A 22,562-nucleotide genomic window follows, 5' to 3' on the forward strand; every position below is an offset into this window, starting at 1 on the left:
GAAAAAAGCCCCTATGAGGCTTTTATTAAGTTATCCAATACAGCATGACTACGTCAAGGATTTACCTGAAACTCCAGGTGCATCTAAGTTTTCAAGTGAAAACGCAAAGCCTTCTTTTGGGTGTGTTTCCATGACAACAGTGCTTGGACCCACTGTAAAGGGCATCTTTTTGAAAACTGCTCCCAGGGTGGAGCTTTTTGAGAAAGCTCAGACTCCATCGTCATGTAAATGGGCAGAAATGCGACTCTCTGGAAGTGCTTGGGTTCTCCATGTTGGAAGCGCTGCTACTGCGCATCGCAGTGCCGGTCGATGAATAACAACAACAATGGCGGCCTGCAGAGCAACATGGCTCCCAGTCCACCGTCTCCTGACCACTCGAAGCCCTAAAACAGGAATCTGTTCACCTACTGCTGGTGAACTAACGTGACCTTGGCGGTGACGGGTTGAGGCCTCAGCATCTGAGCCACAAATCTGGGGGAAATGCACAAGCTACTAAAACATGCTGACCATGACAGGAAAGGTTGGACTTCTCAGAGGACTTATATTGGTGTGTGACTGAACAGGCTGGTCCTGCAGTCTGCAATCAAGATCTCCTTTGACAGATGCTTTTTTTTTTCCTGCAGTGGGAGTACAGTCCATTTATCATCCACTTTTAAAAAAAGATGGCAAAAGCATCTCACAGCATCTTTTGGGGGTTTTCAGCCAAAAGGACAATGAAAGGAGAAGTGGAGTAATAGAACATGTAAATAGATATAGATATGAAAAAAAAAAGTTCTTGACAGAATAGATTCCTCTTTAATCTGTTTACCACACAGAATCATCCACAGTTTACACAATGTGTCAACCCAAAATGTGACTGGTGTGGAAAAACTCCAGTCACCCCTTTACACATGTTTTGGTCTTATCCAACACAAAACTTAGCATTAGAACTTTTTGGGGTAATTTTGGAAAAATGTTGTCTTCTTGTTGTACACATATCAATCACCAAGCTTTGAGAGCTTCTGCATCTCTTAAAGTCAGATGACTTATCCTGCTTAAATGGAAGGAAAAACTCCCACCGAGCAATGAATCAAAGAGCTTTTGGATAATTTCACATTGGAGAAAATACTTTCCATGACAAACAAATGTACATGATATGCTACATGGCAATCTTTTTTCCATTTTTTTCAGAAATGGACTCTATTGACATCGTAGTTCAGTGAAAATGATTCCAGATTACTCTGAGCAGGTAGCTTTGAATACATCTCAAAGGACTTGAAAAATCATTATCACAACAAGGGATTAATCTGAAAAAAGTGACCTTTTTGCACTAATCAAGTTCCCCTGTTTCCCCCGACACTGCTGTGAACGAAACTGATTATGTCTTTACAATGGGACCTGATGAGGGCAGGAGACCTGTCCAGGGGTCCTTATCCAGTCCCTTCAGGGCCTGGATAAAGAAGATGGACAGACGCAACCTGACCAGGGTTAGGGTGACTGTCAGGAGAGAGTAGACCAGATTTAAGCTTCAAGATCTTTGAAAAGAGAGAAAAATAAAATTAAAAATGCTGAGGTAGTGGCAACTTTGCCACTGGACTGCCATGGTCATTTTTATCAGTATTTCACTACACAATCATTAGGAAAACCCTTCATGCGAGTTATGTTGTCAGTGATTTTCACAAATCCAGTGAAGTTTAGTGGATGTAGCCATATCCAGGAACGAGTAATCAGACTAACTGGTGTGTTCTGAACTGATCGGGTGAGGTCTTCTTTCCATCCAGCTCTACGGCTGTGTGAAGTTGGCATTAAATAAGCAAGGCTACTGGGTGTAAGTAGTTAAAGGTTAGTCCTCTTACTGGTCCTTTAAAAACGTGAAATCAGTGCACCACTAAACACTGCTGCTCCTCAGAAAACATGATTTCTGAAGCCTTTCATGAACCAGTTTTACAAACTCTTCCTCCTCATGGTTTGGCTCCGATGCTAACGCCGTTTTGCTATCGATAAGGTTCCTGTCACTGTTTCTGTTGTCGACTCACTGAACTGAGACTTTTACAACCATAACAAGTATCTTTCCTGTCCGCAGCATTCTCTGGAGGATTTTATGAGATGCAGCACCATTTAACCAAGCAACAATCATTTGATCGTTGATTTAGCCATCTGACTCTACTATTCAAATAAATGTTATTTTTATTTCACCATTTCGTCATTTTGAGACATTTTTACAGAGAAAACCCAAAGATTCCTCATAAGAGGAGGAGACAGTGGAAACAATTAACTCGCTTTTACCAGGAGGAAACCTGCAGAACCAGACTAAGGAGGAGATCTTTCTGCCGAACCAGACTCAAAGTGACAACTTTCTGCTCTTCCAGTCAGGATTTGAGAAAAGAGGAGGGAAAAGGACAGAAGAGAGACAGACTGCTGGGAGGGATTCAAACCCCGGTTCAAGTTGGGAGAGGTTCAATGTGAAGGTAAATGAAGCCAGTCCACTGAGGCTACACCTCACTGCAACTAAAACCTGCTGTCTGATACTGTAGAAAATCTCTGGGAGTCCCGTGAAGCCCAGACAGGAAGGGCGAAAAATTACAGCATGAACTTTACTGAGCTCCTACTGATATACAGCATCACTTCATCAGCGGCCGGTTTAATCTCCGGGCGGGAGCGTGTTAACAGGCCAGGAGCCCGGGACTGTATTTTGTCCCTTTTGTGTATGTGTGTGTGTGTGTGTGTGTGTGTGTGTGTGTGTGTGTGTGTGTGTGTGTGTGTGTGTGTGTGGTGAAGGGTGTTGATAATGGGGATGTGTCATCTTTTGCTGCAATTTTAGATAACGGAGGTCATTCTATCTCCACAGGACGATATACCCATACAGTGCGTGCTCACGCACGCACGCACGCACGCACACACACACACACACACACACACACACACACACACACACACACACACACACACACACACACACGTCAGACTAAATTTAGAGTGTGTCTGTGTTTGAGTTAGTGCTGCTCCCCAACCAAACAGCCTCATGAATATTTGAACAGAGTAATTTGATTACTTTTATTCCTCAGTGACCTCAGAAGAGAAGAAAATGTGGATTTTTTTTTTCCCTCCAGTCTTTTTCTCTCTTCTGAGCCGCTGTGTCTCCACAGTTTACTTTAAACTGCCATTCACTGCTCTTCTCCCTTCTGCCCATAAAGAGCCGGCTGGTTTTAAAATATCCTGTCAGGAGTCGTCAGGGTCGTACTTTCTCTGAGACCGATGCCCTGGTTGGAGAGGAATCCCTAAAAAGATGGAAGTTATGCAGATAGGAGGTTTTAAAACAACTAGCCTCAGATTATTTCTCACTAAACCAGTCAAATTTTGAACTTGTTTAAAAGATTCATACAATTTTTCTTTCAGCTCAAATGTTTCTCAAGCAAAGTTTCCATGAATTTCCATGTGGAACAATTGAGTCTTCCCTGGATTGGTCTGGTCTTCTGTTTGGGACCTTGTCATCCTCTTTTCCACTGTTTTTATATGAGCGCTGTTCTGCTTGATGTCTGGTAATGAAATCTGGTATTGATATTGCGAGTATTTAGATTCTCAGTTTTCATGCAAACGTGTGACTGCTGCACAGCGTCCATACGTCTGCTGCCAGTGCTCAAATGCTTGAATTTTATCTGGCAAAACTTGTTTGAATGTGGAGTTAATTCTATGTTGCATCCTTGAAACCATGAATTTTAAACCACATTTTACACTAAACTCTATTTTACTTTTTGGAATATTTTTTCAGCTTCACTACTGCTTGATTCGCGACACTATGTTGTATTTCAGATTACTCACAAATTGTCGCAGCACAGTGGATTTGAGCTTCACGAGCTGGCATTCTCTTTCATCAAACGTTTCGTCTCCTCCAGAGGACTAAATTCTAATTACATCAAAACATGAAAGAATGAAGAAACATATAGGTTTATATACAGGACTCCTCTGAAGAAACCACAGTATGTTTTATAGTTTGGATTCATCGACATTCTTCCTTTTGATGACTGCTCGTCGCACACATTGCATTTTCTCAATCAGCTGAGTGGCTTTCTTGTGGAGAAGTAATTTGTAGAATATCTTGGCGTGTTGATGTGTTGTGCAGCGGTGGGCTGGGTACACAGCGACCAGTCCATTCCGATTCCTGTCCTCATACATATTCATGACCGAAGCGACTGAAGGGATGAAAGGAAACACAACTTTATGATGAGTTGGTCAGTCAGTCTGGAAGATTTCTAAGGTCATGTTATTAATCTTGGTGTTGCTTTTAAACCTGGAAGGTTGATAAATATTTCAACACCTTGCAGCTCATGGATTAACTATATTTAGTAGAAATACATGTTAATGATGACAGAAACAGTACAAGTAACGTGACAACTATAAATGTCAAAGGAAGTAGCTTCACACTCCATTTACACAACGTTTCAATTGAACATGCATCGATTGTGCGCCTTCATTTCAGTAGTTTCATGTTTGCTTTTTAAAACAATGTCAGTTTACACAGAAACAGCAGAAACGCTGAAACCGATATTAACACGCCAGGCCACTAGTGGGTGCTGTTGATTATTTGTGTCACAAAACCACAGAGATATGAACGTTTGACTGAGAACCTGAGTTCAGCTCTTTGAATGAGTGCAACCTTCAAAAGAATGTGTAGAGCTATATTTGCTGCACTAATAATTTGGATTTTTTTTTTTTCTTAGACAAAGCATACATTAATTGCCAACAAATAATGTGTTTCCTTCTCATTATGCTAAAATTGCTGTTATGTGGAGAAATCTAGGGCTTAATGTGTGAAACAGTTGTTGAACTTGCATTAGAAAGAGAAAGCCGATGGGACGTGGAAATATGTAGTAATTACTGAGAAACTACAAGCAAACAAGATCACAGAAGCGGCGCTGTGGGGATGCACTGAGGCCCAGCGGTCTTTTGAGCTTAATGATAGCAACATGTTAGCCTCGACATAGCTGCAATTTCAACATACAAATGTGATAGAATGGTGTCTCAGCATGCTAATAACTTCCTAATTACCGATTCATATGCAAGTTTTAATGACACTTAATAGAGCATGCATATCCTAAATGTGTCATACACCACTAATCCTGCATGCAGCTCATGCTACAACTTAGCAGTGCAAATGAATGATCTGAAGGTTATCTGACGGGAGTAAACGTAAAAGCTAGCCAGCTAGCCATAACACATACTGAAAAACAGCTTTCTAAATTGGCGATACACACGAGAGGCGGTTTCAGAAAGCATCATAATACTGCTAAATGGATAAAGCACATTTCAGGCAGTTTCACTGCTTCTGTACTGGCCTAATAGGCAGGAATCAACTAATGTGGCAATTAGCAAAGTGCTGTGAATGTCTCATTTTGTGCCAACCGTCCAGGCTGAAGTCCTTCTAGAGAAGATGGCATCAATTATTAAAATGAGATGAATGGATGCAGTGGAGTTTCTGTCCCAGAAGTGCTTTGAGAGTCAGAGAAGACAGAGGGTCGTACACGTGCACGCGGGCACGTGATCCCGAACAGGCACACAGTCATTTACCAAAGCTGTGATTCTGTCCTCTTGCTCTCTTTACCTTTTCGCTGCCGCCCTCATCTTTTATCCTCTCTGCTAACTATCCAGCTCTCACACATAATCTCAGGCCTCTTTCCCTCATCGCTTTAATCAAGTCTCTCTTCTATGGTTCCTCCCCATACTTCTGTTTTGCCGTGTGTGTGTGTGTGTGTGTGTGTGTGTGTGTGTGTGTGTGTGTGTGTGTGTGTGTGCACGCGCGTTGTTTCCTTTGATACAATCTTACAAAGTGTCATGTGCTGTCAAAGCTCTAATGAGGGACTGTTTCATCTCCAGCAGGGTACAGATGGCCATATATAGTCGTGTGTGTGTGTGTGTGTGTGTGAGACTATTCACAGCTATGCGAAATGTGGACATCTTGTGAAATTGGACATCCAATGTGCTGAACATATTCTTCCCCCTTCATTTCCTATTAGATTGGACACAAATCACCTTTCATCCTTTGACCATGTCGATCAATGTAATGTACTTTCAATCAGACAGAAACTGCGGTGTGTGAAGTACACCTCCAGGTAACATCATTTGGTGTTAATGTTCAACTCTTAACATATATATATATAGCCAGTCAGCCAATCCAAGGTGAAGATGAGCAGCTAAAGTTCAAATCTAACCGAGAATGGAGAAAATGGTGGAAGATGAACTGGTCTAAGACTTTAAAAACTGCTGAAGTACTTATGTTTTTGCAATTAATCATATTTGGAGATCAAAGAGAAAAGCCTGTGAAGGAAAATATCCCATGAGTGGCAGTTCTCTGGGAGAAAACACCTTATTGATGCCAGAAGTCAGAGGAGAATAGACTGTCTGGTTGGAGATGATAGAAAGACAACATCGACTCAAATCACCACTGATTCCAACCAAGGTGAGCAGAAGAGCATCTCTGAGCTTTTCAAACAGAGTGAACTCACAGGCTGGTGGTCTACAGCAACATGAGACCACACCAGGAGTCACTAATAGGAGGAAACTGAAGCCCTGAATACAGTCACTCAAGTGGAAATGCATCGTTTTTCAGTCTTCAATTCAGAAAAGTTCCACATTTAAAAAACAACACATGCACACATTTACAAGGAAATGGTTTGAAAACAATCTCTTTTTACACATAAAGTAAAGAAACACTGAAAATGATGTAGTTAGCATGTTGGGCAACTAGTGGGTGCTGTTGGTTGTTTTTGTAATAAAACTATACACATATGCATGAAAACAAGAAGCTATAAACATCAATAATGGCGAGTAATGGAGACAAACATTTGTCTGGACAGTGGATTGTTATTACTGTCAACTCTAAAACTGCCAAGTCTTAGGAAAATCTGGACTGGGAGTCAAGACTCTCTGGAGGAAAACACTGTTGTACACACCCCCACGTGTGTGTTCAACTATCTGCTACTGCTGTGGTACTCATGCAGAGTAGCAGTGTTTCAGAAAAGCTGTTTGTTCCGTCTACAAGGAGTTGGAGACATTGCTCCACGCACCACCGCTGTGGAAACAGACACCCAAAATGCAAGGAAAGTTTTCCGTTGTTACTTGAAAATACTGTTTTGTATAGAGAGCTGTAAACTATCAGCAGCATAAACTTCTGCCAACAAAACTCTAGTGATCAAACACAAAAAACATATTTTGTCTGTCTTTTTGACGGAAAGGACTGTGCTGTTGAGTTCCCTTGAGAAGGTCCCTGTCCTGTGGAAGACCTCCTGTTTGGTCCCGGTTCCCAAAGCGGCGCACGCCAAGGAACCAGCCCACTACAGACCTGACACCTTGACCTCCCACCTCATGAAGACCATGGAGCGCCTCCTCCTGGTCCACCTCGGCTCCGTGGTGAGTTCCTCACTGGACCCAGTTCGCCTACAGGCACAACATTGGGGTGGAGGACGCCGTCCTCTCCCTGCTGCAGTGGGCGCTCACACACCTGGAGACCGCCGGCAGCGCTCTGAGGGTCATGTTCTTCCACTTCTGCAGCATCTTCAACACCACCAGTCCAGCGCTGCTAAGCTGGAGGACGCGGGAGTGGACCGACACCGTGCTGCCTGGACCATGGACTACCTCACTGACCGTCCACAGTACGTGGTGCTGTGAGTCACAGGTGGAGGTCTGCAGCACGGGGGCACCCCAGGGCACCGCCCCCTCACTTTACCTCTTCACCATCTACACCTCGGACTTCACCTACAACACAGACAGCTGCCACCTCCAGAAGTTCTCCGACCACTCCGCCATTGTGGGCTGTGTGTCCGAGGGGAACCAGCTGGAGAACCGGTCGGTCATCATTGACTTTGTGGACCAGTGTGAGAACAACCACCCGTGTTTGAACACCAGTGGTGGACGTCAGGAGGAGGACACTCCCACACCCACTGGTGAACATCCAGCGGGAGGACATTGAAACTGTGGACAGTTTCAAGTACCTGGGTGTTCACCTCAACGATAAACTGGACTGGTCACACAACACCAATGCTCTGTACAAGAAGGGCCAGAGTGGCTCCACCTTCTGAGGAGACTGAGGTCCTTGGGAGTGTGCAGACCTCTGCTCAGGACCTTTTAGGACTCTGTGGTAGCCTCTGCTGTCCACTACGCCACTGTCTGCTGGACCCCGGGCAGCACAAAGTAGGACAAGAAGAGACTCAACCAGCTGGTCAGGAGGGGGTGGGTGAGAGGAGGATGTTGGCCAAGCTCACATCCATGATGGACAGCAGCTCTCAGCCACTGCAGCGGACGGTAGAGGAGCTCAGCAGCTCATTCAGTGGCCGACTGAGACACCCTCAGTGCAGGAAAGAGCGCTACTGCAGCTCCTTCATCCCCACCACTGACTGTACTACTCCACTGCAGAATGTGCAATCATGGAAACTTCACAACCACTTCTGCTGCACTAAAAACATACTTGTACATATTTATATATAATATAGTTCTTGTTATATTTTAAGATTTATGTTGTACAAACATCTTTTTTTTAGTTTTCTATTATTCTGACTACGATTTGCACTATTATTTATTCTTAATTGCAGCTTCCATCACTCTTTACACCCCTGTGTGTTTTATAAGTCTCTGCACTTGTAAATTTCTCTGTTGTGAGATTAATAAAGACTATTCTATTCTATTCGAAACACCAACGTTGGCTTGCTAAGAGAGGGCAGCCGGGCGACTCACACAGAAAAAAATGCAAATTAAACTAATGCTGAATGATAAACTAACAATGAACATGCTTCATTTGCTAGAAAGAATATGCAATTAAAAAAAGTAGATAAATGGCTTGAAGTGCTGGAAAAATCACTATCAATATATTCTTCTTTCTGCTCCTTTTCTTTCGTTTGTTTGGTGTCTAGACTGATGACATTGATGTATTTTCATCTTTTTTGTTTTTTGTCTTTGTGTTGTTTTAAACGAAAGAAACAAATAAACCAAACTAAACTAAATATAAATGAATGATATGAAATTAAACCGATGGTTGCCGTTTAACAGCCGCCACTCAGGGTGAATTTAAAGCGTCCATCGCTACGTGGTTTCTAAATGCACTGTATTTAAGTTAACACTCAGAATATTGGCTGCAACTGAGGAATGTATCCTAATAAACTCGCCACCAGCCGCCACTGCTGTAGACCAATGAGAGCGTTGACAGGACGCCTCCTTCCTCTGGCCGACACACTGTATGCACTGGCAGCTTCATCAGCCATGAACACAACAGCATCTGTTTCAACAGTTGGTGCTCCGCAACACCAGACTGATCCCTCATGTTCCGTCTACGATGCTCCGAGTGTCAGAGATGAGCGAGGATCATTTACCCAACAACCTCACCAATCATCTTCCACTTCGCCAAATCACACCAGGAGACATGACGTCCACTGACTCATGTCTGAGTGTTAATCGAATGAGGATAATTACACATGGGTACACAGAAAAAGGCTGAATGCTGAAACCACATTAATGGGGGTCGCAATCGAGGTTTTGCATTAAAATAACTGCTTGGCTCCATAAATTCACCTTGTGAAATAAAGTTTGGATAAAAAACAATAATAAATCAGAAACAAAGAACTGTGAGCAAGATTTATTTCTGTCCCAGAAGCAGGCAAGCCATGATATGCGCGTATTTAAAATAAAACCAGAGTAAATCAGCATCAATTACAGTCTTCCATCTGCGCTGTAAACCTACATGAAGTTCGGCAGCTCATGTCTTGGACAGACCGTTAAGATGTATAATGAAAGCATATGTTTGATATTAGGGATTCAGCTTCAGATATACTTTATTAATCTCCAAAGGGGATGCGTACTGTATTTATAGGACGCAAACGTGAGCAAGTGTAACCCTTCTTGTGTCGCGTTTATGGAAACAATGTCTTAACAGATGGCGAGACAAGAGAGGCGCATCTTCAGTGTGATCTCATGAATATATGATGGAAACGCTCCAGACTGAGATGAAGATTTCTGTTACTTATGTAGAAAAATGGAAAGTCAAATTTGATACTGCCATAAACCATAAACCATAAACAGACCTCATTTAGAGAACGTTTCAAGTGAGAACACTTTGGTTCTGCATTTTCACGACAGCAACATTTTGAAAACAATGTCCGTTTACACGGGAACAGTAGAAACGACCAAAATGAAGAAGTCAATCCGCCAATTCCCCACACAGACACACGTGTTCAGAGAAAAGTACAATATAAATAATAACAGGAAAAGACGGACATTCACCTGAACAGAGGCCTGAGCTGAACTGGTCTTCTGGGTGACTCAACCGTCAAACTACCGAGTCCAGGAGAAACTGGAGTCATGACACTCTGAGAGCCGCCATTGCTGTTGCTGTCCGTCTATATCTGCATGCGCAGAAGAACCGTTGACGATGTGCAATGGCAGCGTTGTGTTTCCACAGAGGGGAGAAGAAGAATTCATCGTACAAAAGCTGTGTTTTCAGAGACTCTGAGCACGTTTATCGTGTAAACAGACATTTTGGCATCAGTGTCAATTTGTGTTTTTGCATCCATATAATTTAAGTTGGCCTGTGCATCAGTATTGAGAGTTTTTTTTTTAAGCATGTTTAGTTTTTATATTCCTCAGTATTGTGTTTTGTCAACGACTCTTGAGTAGGGCTGGGTACCGTTTAACGATACCTCAGTGGTACCGACCGAAAAACTTCGGTATATACCGGCACCGAACAACAGACGTGCGCACGGGTATCAGTTTCAGTTCTTAAAGTGGCTGCGCAGTCAATAAACATGCGCGGAAACGATCGTTCAGTTCTTCTCTTTTACTGAAAAAACGGTGCATCGCATCATTGAACATCTTACCATGTCTTACCGGCTCACACTCTTTCTAACAACATGCAGAGAGAGCCTCAGAGAGAGCCTGCAGCGCTCAGCGCCCTTCTTCCTCTGTGGTGTCTGTGTAAAATAAGGTTGAACATGCAAACAGCACACCTAGTGGCGTTAAGTGCAAATGCAGTCATGGCGTCCTCTGTGCACCGTGAAGGCAGGTACCGAAAAAAGTACCGTTCAGGAACCGGTACCGTAAATGAGGTATCGAAAAAGTACTTGTACCTGAAAAATATCCAACGGTACCCAGCCCTACTCTTGAGAAATTAAAAAATAAACAAACAAACAAACAAACAAACAAAAAAAACAAGTTCCTTGGTAGTTTGGTGAGCTAGATTGGAGCCACTTTCAGACTAGTTTTGGCCTTAGGTTTGACACTCCTGGCATAGACACTGAGCATAATGAAGAAACAGTTTTGTATATACAATGACTAAAGTCCCAATTGATCTTTTATTGCTCTGATGTCTGTTTGCTTTGATATCATGATTTTGGGATTCAAAAGACTTTCCCTACATTTTATTTTGGGTGGTATGCCTCAGGGCTTTGAAGGGTTGATATTCAGCTTCATTAAAGGATGATATTCATTTCCATTTCAATTATATTGTTTTGTCAGGAAGACAAAAACCGAGGGAACAGCAGCTTTGTTTTGAAATCACAAATTAAGATCTGAAGTGACACATTGTAAAAGCTCAGAATTTCTGAGCATAAGGGACCAAATATTTTGAGAAATTCTCAAAATTCTCCCCTCAAACCCGTGAAGCGAGAGGATGATTTCCCTGTTGTAAATCTCCCAGCAGCTGAAGCTCCGTGCTGCTCTGCCCATCAGGAGCAAATCATGCATCCAGCATCTACTGCTGTAACAATGGAGGAGCAACAGCAGAGCAGTCAGGTAAGGCGAGCGCCAGCCCAGTGGCGGAGGAGGATTTCCTGTTTTTTCTCTTCAGAGGTTTGAGGAAAGATGTATTTTAGGTGGGAGCGAGTGATTTGACACCAATCATCGGATGTTCCGTTTCTCTCTCGGCTTGATTGTATTTTTCATTCATGCACTTGACACACAACACAGCCTCACCTCCTCCTCTGCTGGAGACTGATAGCGAGTGTGAAGGCAGAGAAGAGGAGCCGAGAGACCGAGAGAGGAGGAGCAGGGCTCAGCCTGCGCTGGCTGATAGCCTGTCAAACGGCTCCGCCGGCGAGCCGCCGCCAGCGGCAGAGGGCCGTGCAGAGGGTGAAACGGAGGCAGGTAGACACACTTTACGCACAAACACCAGTGTGTGTTGCACACTGGCTCTTAAAGGCAGAGAAAACATAAATACCCGGAATGAAATTGTTTTTCAACTAAAATGAAGGCGTAAAATACGAATTCAGGCAAAACCTTTAATTGACAGAGTTGAAGAGATAAGACGGTACATGTAAAAAAAAAATATTCATTTATTAATTCATTTTATTTCTGTGCCTTGTGTCGACATAATTTAAAGTTACACTGATACTTGTTGTATTCGGGTGAGTTTAAACTCTAAATTGATGTAACTGTATGCTAAGAAACCTGAGTAAAAACTGATGATTAAACACAAAACAACATAAATATAACTTTCAAAGAAGCATAACGAAATCTTGAACAAATTCTATGTATGAATGGGAATGGGTGAAAATGTAAAAAGTTGATTGAGATTAAAATACTCACTGCTGTCAAATATACTCGTAGCACTGACACTTTAGTTTGACTCAAAATACCAGGGATTAAAAATGTTGAATCTGTTTAAGTTTACTTTTGAAAGATAAGCAAGCCCAGGGACGCACGAAGAGATGTATTTCTATAGTCCATAGATAACTTGAAATACTGATAAACTCTCAAATCGCTTAAGTTTTTCTTCCTTTGCATCAAGTATTTTCTCTAGAGCTGAACCTTTACTCTCCCCCTGTCGGCTGAATACAAACTCTAATGCTGACTGATGCCAGGTGCCAACAATACAGAGCGGAATCTCTTATCACTCCGATGGCCTCCCTTGCTTGGCGGTATTCTATTTTCCCTCTCAAACGCTTCCCATCCACTCTGCTGCCGGCAGACGTACCGGCACGGCGCTGCAGCAAATTAGGTTCGGCATCACTCGTTGGAAGTAATGTTATCACTGAACCGAGAACCGGGAGCAACAGTGCAGATAATCACTGTGTGTAGGATCAGGATGAGCAGAGACAGATAACCGATGGCACCAGTTTGCTTGTGCAAAACGGGGCCGACGACTCAGCTTCGGTTTCAAGCGGCCTCAAAGGACAGACGGAGCCACTTTCAAAATATTGCATTTTCAGAGGCTCTGTTGTCGTATGAACAGAAACCCAAAACACACTCCAATGCCTTCTCAGGGACCCTGTTTGGCAGATGAAAATGGGAGAGAGATGGAGGTGAAAACAGTCTCCGCTGTTCTGAGGCTTTCGATTTACTGCCACATACAGTAAATGGATTCTCTTCAACCATCTGTCTTTAAAGGAGTCCAGTGGTGACAGTGGAGTTCAGACCTGCAGAGTTTTCCCTCCTGTGCTGAGATGTGCAGCTTTTGTTCTTTTATACAGCTTGGAAAATCTGCCCATACATCATCAGTGTGAAACAGAGCAACACCACCTAACTGACACAGACCGCTGCACTGAAACACACAGAAAAGCACAATGTAAACTCACAGGAAAACTTCTAAAGTCATCATAACAATGCCGAGCGTGAGGCTTCCAGGGAGTTCAGTTTGTCAGAATTACAAATTCTGAACAGAGGCTAGAGCCTGTGGGAGACTTTACACAAAAAAAACAAATGTTTGGTGGAATGTTGGCACGCCAGCCCACTGCACAGACAAACACAACACACACTTTTTTTCTTCCATGCAATCAAATTTGTGCACAGGGTCTGGGTTAGCTGTTCCAGCTAAGCTAAGCGGAGCCTGGTGTGGAAACCATGCTGCTCCTAATCCCTTTCCTGCAGCTAGCCTACTGTTTGTGTTCGCAGCACACTCGTTCCCAGGGGTGAAGCGTTTTATCACGCCCGCCCCACCACTCCCCATCCTCCTGTCTGCACACGCCGCATGCGGTGGATGTTAGGACTGAGGAGTAATTGGAGGTGGTGGCGCCGTCTTTCTGCCTTTCATGAGCCGAGCGCTGGGATTTGGCTCTCATGCATGAGGGGACAGCTTCAGGGAAGATGACAGGAGAAGCCAGACAGAACAAGCGAAGAAGGAGAAGGACTGAGGTACAATCTCAAATCGTGGGATTACAGCCAAAAGAAAAGACCAGATCAAAATATACGAGAAAGGAAGATGGTGGTAGCTGTATCGTCCCCCATAAACCTTTACTTTGATTTGGGAGAAATCAATTCAAACACAACAGAATGGAAGAAGTGAAATTGACTGAGAAAAGGAGAAAAAAAACTTCAGGAAGAAAGTAGAATCCTGTTGTAATCCATTCTGAAAAGATACTTATTAAAGTCATAAACATGAAGTCTTTGAATTAAAACTATTTGAATGAAACAATTGCATGAGTTTGTATATATTTCTCAAACGTGGCATCAGTGTTTGAATATCTGTGGCGATGCAAACAGCTGCAATGTTCTTGATTAATAATGGTAAATGTTTGTGCATATAGTTCATTTTTAGTGCCCGAGTGGTCTCACTGGGTTTTACATGATCAGTATCCTTCCACACACACGCACGGGCACAAATTATTATGGTAAATGCAAAAGTTCTTCCCCGAGCGCCACTACCTCTTCATGGAGAGGGAGCACCGAGTTCCTGAATGACCCTGTGAGCTGCAGCAGCGGGGCAGAAGCTCCTGGCAGGACCAACCAGGTTACAGGGAGAGGACAGACTGAACGCAGCTCCTTCCTTCTCCTCCAGGTCAGGGGAATGAGTGTGGGGCTCACCCCACCCTGGAAAACAGCCCTATACACAGAAACCCTGGGCCCAATAGGAATAGAGTAGACAGTCACCGTAATAATAATCTAACTTTGTCGTCTGTCCAGACAAATGTCCGTGTGTTTTAAATTATTAAAGTTCGCAGTGTATTATTCTATGAAGGATTAGTGAAAAAAACAACCAAAACTTCTGCTTTTTCCACAATTTTCAGAAAGTTGCTGTGTAAATGCAAAACTTGCCTGAGACGAAAACACAAAAACAAAATCCTTTCATCACAAATGTTGTGTAAATGGGGCGTCAGTGACTATGAGGGACTATTTGAGGCTTTCTTTGACCCAACATTTAGGCACTGGCAATTTCATCATTGGTCTGATTTACGCTTTTCACACCAAAATCTCTCAAGGTGTTTAAAAAAATCCCCAGCATGATATCTCTTTGAAAAGCTTTCCAGACGACAGAGAAGTAAGACTTTTACACAGCCTACTTAAGACAGATTGATGGTGCCTCCTCCTTCAAAGAGCCTGAGCTGCTGATCACAGAGGGTTACTACTCCTCAAGCTAATGAGCATAAAAACATGAGAGGATAAAACTTGGTTGTTTTGACTCATCAAATCATGCAAATTACTTTCTTTCATTCTTTGGTGTCAAGTGTTAATGTGCTACCCGAACCTAATGTGCTGTGAAGCATTTGTTTTTTTGTCAGACCTTTTTCAGTCGCAATCCTTTTTCTGTCATCAACTGTAATCTTCTGCTCTCTGAACCTACAAGTTCAGCAAAAAACTTAAACAAAAAACAATCCAGTGCAGGGCACCATGTACTCCTGATACTGGTGAAAGGAATGCACATCTGCTTGTTCTGAAGACTTGGTAGTTAACTGAACTTGGTTCCAGCACAGAACAGGATAAACTGGTGCTGATGGATGGATGGAGGCAAAGTAGGAGTTATAATATAAATGTCAACAGCTGGACAGACTTTTGGCCAAAGCTCATGGTATTTAGACTAAACAGGCCCAAAAAAACCTTTTCATCATATCAGAAGGGTTCAATCAGCAATTCTCAGACGTTAGTGCACATGAGACAATCATGGACATAGCATCACTAATTAATGGTTAATCATGGTGGTGAGTAGTCTGCATTCTCTCAGGAAGCTACAAGAGGTCCAGTGTTGAGGCAAAATCACCACCACCCATTTAAAGACCTCCACGGCAAGGTCCTGAGAGAGGGTCCTGAGAGTGGAGGTCTGCAGCCAGACCCCTCTTCAATATGTTCATGTCTTTAAGAAATAATGGGAGCAGATTTTTTAAGCTGACTCATCAAACTGATGAAGTAAGGCTTAAAACATTTTTTTCTCTGTTTCACAGACGCAGCCGTTTCTTTGGTAAAGATCTACAGCGTACAGTATTTGATACATTCAACACCAACCCTCCCTTTCCACCCTCTCCTGAAACTGTACCATGGCTTCAGAAAGCTCCTGCCAGTCACCACCTATACAACAAGAATGTAATGCTATTCCACAGGCTGACAACTCATGATACATAAAGAAGGGTTTTGGTACATAAAAATTATAAAAGCAATATATTTTTCCAAGTTACACAGAACGGAGTTGAATTTAAATTATTATTTTTTTTTTTTTTTTTTGATAATACATCGAGCAGACTCCTGATGTATGGCTTCATTCGTCTTTGCAGTTTAATATTCTTCCAGGCTAATAATGGGAGCTCTGCCTGTCTTGACTTACTGACCTTTCTATGAAAAATAATTAAAGATAGCGAGGTGGACTCGCAGGCCCCGGCTCATGAAGTCAGTGGGATAGGAGGTAAAATATCCTTCCAGAAATGTGAAGAAGTCCAGTCGACCTGATTAACAACACAGTGTTTTTGTATCAGAAAAGTTTTGTGTTTACGTAGCAACATTCTGAAAAGGAAATAGCAGAAATGCTGAAAACAATGCAGTCGTCATGTTAGCTAGTTTAGGCCATGCTGGTTGTTTTTGTAATGAAGCCACACACACCTGCACACAGAAGTCAATTTGGAGAGCGCAGAGTCAAAGCTTTGTAACACTGTTTGAATTGTGTTGATGGGCCGATTAATACTAGTTATCTTGTCTGATAAAAGGACAAATAAGTCAGGATGAACAGCAAATCATACTCTTTGGAAAGCATACCGTATCTTTCGATAACCGGGTCTTGTGGTTTATTTTGACTGAAAGCTAACATCTCCGGGAACATCAGTGTCATTCCTGGACTTGAGTCCAACTGGTCCATGATGGTAAATCCCAAAGAGAGGTCTTTTGTTATGATCTATATCCACTTTAAAACTCGAAAACCATTGGCACGCCGATGGCGGCCAGTATTGCAAAAATGCGGATGCAATTTGTTTGCCGTTTCTTGTGATTTTTTACCAAAATAAAACACGAAACGGTTTTATGTGCATTTGGGTTTGTGTTGTGCTCAAGTGAAGTATTTAGTAAATGTTAGTAGACAGTTACCTCAGTGTGTCTAATAGACTTTATTTGTTCTAACTTGCAATGAAGAGTCGAAAGAACTTTTTTTTTTTTTTTTTTTGTGAAAATTCTCCCTGGTTACTCTGCTGGATTTTTATAAGATAAATCCTGTATGAGTCAATTTCTGAATTATTTTTATCTTCTCTTCCAGGTGGAATTTACTGTCTAAACATTCAAGTGACACTCCTGCAGCTGACATATTCAGAAAAAAGTTTAATCCAGGATTTTCCATCACAGGATTCAGGTTTTCCTGGCATTTTTTCACAAAAAGTTCTGGCGCTCCAAATATAGAGAAACATGGTTAAGACTTCTGAGGGCTCCGAAGAAAGGTTGTGTTTTCAGTTGCTCTGATCACCAATGTCATGTACAAAGACAGATAAAATTATTTCAAGATGTTGCATTTTCACTTGGAAATGTTGTGCAAATGTGATCTAAATTGGTTTTAGATACCTTCAAACTGTGTAAATAATATAGATAGACTGACTGAAGATGTGTTCTGATGTAAATTAATAAATAATAATTCACAAATAATTTTTAAAGAAGGTCGTCATTTCCTCTGCTTGAGTTGCAAGTGAGACACAGCTGGATGTGTGTGATTGACTTCGGACATTGTAATCATAGATTCATGCTTATACTGTTACACATTTCAATGTGTTGTTATACAGAACACACATCCCTGGTTTTGACTGTCTACTCTAAGTCACAGCAGCTGGAGTTTAAAGTCAGAATTTTACAACACAATGTCAGTTTTCATCCTCCTCCTCTACTACTTGTCAGTAATTGTGAAATATGACATCCAGTTGATACTTTGACAAGTGATGCTTCCTCAGTGAGCTGTCTGCACACCGACCATGACTTTCCCCTGAGGGAACCATCACACTGATCATTTGATCTGGCTGTCGCGATAATGCAGGGTAGCACCGACTAGCTAACAAACGGCAGTGTCGGCGTTTGGCTGTTCATGGTTTGTGGAGAAAACTGTGTACACATGAAACAGACCATATTGTCTTCCTCAGTCTGGAGCAACAGCACGAATGAAAAGAATGTGACAGATGTCAAAACTGTCTCAATGCCTTCTGACAGATGTTGCAGGAATCACAATCACAGATGGAGACTTCCAGACAAATGGCTGCACCGATTGAAACCAACTCCGATTTATGGAGAGAAATTTACCCTCCAAGTTACTCAACAAACGAGAGAAGACACGTTGGGGAAAATCAAACCAGGTGGTCCTAACAGGTGCACAGAGTAAGGTACAGACAGAGTTCGAGCTATTTCGTGTTGGGGTTGGGCTATGGACTGTTTAATAGGGCAATCATTCAATCTGAAGCCCACTGCTTGTTTTACACACTATTCACGAACATCGTCAAGCTCAATAACCTTTAAAGACGTAATTTAGAAAATCAAAGCCGTAGTCAAATTTTCTGGAAAATTGCTCAGTGTGAGTGATTTTACTCCCCAAGCCGAAGGCCTTGGCTCCTCTTCACTCCCGTCATCAGGAACAGCGTGAAGCCGGGCAGAATTTATGAGCAGGTACTTTCAGCTGATTCATTAAATACTACTGTGGTGATTAGCTGGCTGGATGGCATCCTCAGCCCTTTGTTATTGCTGGTCATGTACCAGGTGAGAGTCAGGGACCGCCGCCCATTAATAACCCATGTTACATATTTAACGGAGCCATGATTGGGCCTCACAAAGCAGTGCGATTGATCACGAACCGTCTGGAAGACAAGAAAAAGGCTCAGCCGAAAAAGGAATGAGGAAGATTTGCCTTTGAATAGATCTATGATGAATGATAATTAAATATTTGAACTTTCGAATAATTCAAAGGTTCTGTAGGTGGATGCTGCAGCTTCAATGTGTGAAATTAATTATTTACAGTATCTGGAATTAGATTTAAGATTGGGTCAGTGCATGAAAGAAAGTCCCACAGTATTTACCTTTGCCTCAGTTTCCTGATTTAAAAAAAAAAAAAAAAGAAATCAGCCAATTGAATCATTGGAATCCTCACCCTGCCATGACAATGAAGAAATCCAGTCGGTTCCACGTGTCCCCGAGGTAACAGCGCCGGCCGAAGATCCCCAGAGCGACCATCTTCACAACCATCTCCAGGGCAAAGAAGATGTAGATGAATGCGTCGAAGGCCTGACGGGAAGGAAACAGGAAGAAGAAGAAAGGAAGAATGAATGAAGGACTTGTGAAGACGTTTCTAAACACTCTGGACGTCAGAGTTCAACAGGAATTCCTCGCAGGTGAAGATAAACACAAAAACATGAAAATACCTGACTCTATAGTGAGTCTGCACACAAAATGGCAGGAATTAATTGTTATTGTTAACAAAACCAATGGAAAGTCTGCTAGTTAGTAAATGATTTTAATTTAAATTATTTGTCCTGGTTTATTTGCACCCCAGAGGCCCTCGATGGAAAGAACGGATCATGTCCTGAAAAAACACAGTTTTAAAATGTAGTGTACTGCATCAGGGAACTCGTTTACCAAGCACAGGAGGACAGAACCCTGCTTCGCAATAACAGATTGAACACTATTGGTGCTTCCTCGTGGAAGAAAACTCACAGGGAATGTCTTTCGAAACCAAAATAAAGCATTCAGTCAAATCTTGGTCAATGACTCGATTGCACCAACTACTGGACAAACACCACTTGGCATTTCAAATTTCCAGCAACATTCAGATGACGGAGTCGAAACTGAGTTTTCTGCTGCGTCCCGCCTGCTGTCAACAACACGCGGTGGGATCAAGGGGGACCTGGTGTGGGTGTGTGTGTGTGTGTGTCTGACTCAGTTCTTCAGAAAACCAGAAATTGAGGCCATTGCCTAGATTTCTGTCTGCGTCATCTGAAGGTGCCTTCAGCCGTATGGAAAAGGTGGAATCTAAATGGCCAGAACCGCTTCAGACTCAGTCCTAAACTCTTCAATGCCTTGAAAAATCAAGAACCACATTTTATCAAGGGCACATTTGGCTGAAGTCTCCCTGATATTCAGACCTCATTTGTAAGTGTGTGACAGTGGCTTCGTGTTTACATTACCATCAAAAATCAAACAGAATTCTTCTTGTTCCAATGTATTACAGTGAGACATTCAGCTTCATAAGGAAGCAATCTGTTAGCACTAGCCTCATCTATATTAACTACTAGTATTATTTTTATACCTTTTAATGTTTTGGACATTCATTGTTTAGAAATTACGTAAACTTATTACATCAACTAATTGGACTAATCATTGTTTTTTTGACTGTCCTGGGAACTTTTTGTTTTCTTCGTTGTTGAAGAATCCTTAATTGAGCGAACACTGAGCAGTCAACAGGGTACTCCTTTTCAACACTTCTGCACCACCAATACACAAAAGCAACCACCCAACCCGTACAGTCAGAACCAACGTAGGCCAACGCAGGCCCCTTTAAAGGGGCTGTATCATGCAAAATTCACTTTTTGCATGTTTCAACCTTGTTATATAGTTATTTACTCATCAAAAATAAAACCCAAAGCGGGTTTTCCCTTCGTGCCTGTGTGTTTTAGCTTTCCTTATCTTTCTCCTGCTCAGAGAGGCAGCCCCTCCCATACCTGTGAAAACGCTCTGTCTGTTCTAGTGACGTCCCTAGAGCAGAGCGCTCCCCTGAGCCCGCCCCCTCCCCCTCCCCTGCAGGCCCTCGGCTGTGAAACGGCCGAGCCAATCAGCGTTGCCGACTTTTTGTTTTCAATTTTTTTTGGTGAATTCCGGTGGCTAAACCGGAAGTGACGCCATCACTGCGCATAGCGGAGATTACAGAGATAAACTTTAACCATCGTCTGAAAGCAACAATCAAGCAAGAGCAAGAGTCTGAAGGGTCTGAAGGGTCTGCGCTTGGTGAGTTTCTAACAGGAAAAGACGTTTTCGCGTGTCTTTGGGTATAGAGAACCTAGAGCTAAAGAGCTAAAGCTAACCCTTAGAGAAGCTAATGCATGACGTATTTGTTCTGAAGCTCTGATTGGTTGAAGTACGCTGTCAGTCAAAGTCCACAGGGGGAGAGGCGGGATTTTCAGTGAAACAGAGCATTTTCTCTCCCGGGTTTCAGAATTGGCCCCAGAAAATCTTTTATTTCACGTAAAATGACTTTTCCTTAGCGCCAAAAATAAACTATTACCATGTTAATGCCATTTCTAGGGTTTGGACGACCTAAAAAAGCATGATACAGACCGTTTAAGGCAATACTATCAAGTGAAAACGGAAAACTTTTGTTGTATTTTGGCTGTCTGTTTACACAACAGTCCTCAGAGCCACTGTAAGATAAACTTTTTGAAAACAGCCCTCAAGGTGGAACTTCTCCAAAATGCTCCCACTCACCTCCTTGTAAACTAGGTAAAACACAACTTGGTAGTTTTATAGTTGAGCGTCTCCAGTAACATTAATCCAACGCTATCGTCTGTCACAAAAACAATGCGTTTTCACTGGAACTGCTGTCATGGAAAGACTCACCAACTAACTTAACCTGCATGACTTCAGATTGAAGGAGCAAACAGAGCTTCTGGTGGCTCGCACAGGGAGATCATGCAAACTCTGCACAGAGATGGCCTGCATTCAAACTCTAGCCTTCATGACACTGACCTAGCGGATGTGATGAATTCATGTTTACTTTTTCTTACAGTGATTGGAATGCATGATAGGTTTTCCGTAAAGTGAAGGTCAGACATTTATCTTTAAGAAATATATTTCAGCGCTTGGTCTCCAATAAATGAGATGATACTTGTGACGCACAGACAATACGTTGGAAGAAATAATGTATAGAAATAAGAAGAAAGGTCAACATTTGGATACGGCTGTGAACTTAAACTATGTTTCCATGGTTCCTTTACCAGAAAGGGTAATGAGCTTTCAAATGTACAAATTCAACTCCTTCTTACTTCGGAGTCACTGTATGTTAGATTTTTTTGTATTTCTTTCTCTGTAATGCTTCCACTAATCTGCTTTACTCTGTCAAACCTTCATTCCTCTCTTCCTCCCTTCACTTTCATCCTCCGTCTTCTCCCCAACCTGAACGGTAGGCGAACAGAAAACAGTTTGGCTGTGCAGTAATCAAAGATAAAACCTACATTCACACCCTTGCTTTAATCAAGCATCTGATTAAGGGGGGGGGGAATCTAAATAAATCAAAGATGGCTGCTTGCTAATGCATGTTATTGCTGTTGTGAGCAAAACGCCCAGATTAGCTGCTGTTCTTTTCTGTGTTTACAGGGGGATTAGAGATGAACTGACACGCTTGGTGTTGCCTGTAATTTGATTTGGCGAGGGAAACACTGTAGGCAACACGATCTGAATCTGAG

At 42.4% G+C, this 22,562-nt stretch overlaps 1 protein-coding gene across 1 annotated transcript in view; it reads right to left on the reverse strand.

Moving 5' to 3' along the window:
* Window positions 1-22,562, reverse strand: part of LOC115389487 (voltage-dependent T-type calcium channel subunit alpha-1I-like) — a 207,553-nt gene that overhangs the window by 127,137 nt on the left and 57,854 nt on the right. Inside the window, exon 3 of the mRNA XM_030092887.1 lies at window positions 19,259-19,392. Coding sequence (XP_029948747.1) covers window positions 19,259-19,392 — 134 coding nt within the window. The remainder of the gene's footprint in view (window positions 1-19,258; window positions 19,393-22,562) is intronic.

Source organism: Salarias fasciatus, chromosome 6 (assembly GCF_902148845.1).
Source record: "Salarias fasciatus chromosome 6, fSalaFa1.1, whole genome shotgun sequence".
NCBI lineage: Eukaryota > Metazoa > Chordata > Actinopteri > Blenniiformes > Blenniidae > Salarias > Salarias fasciatus.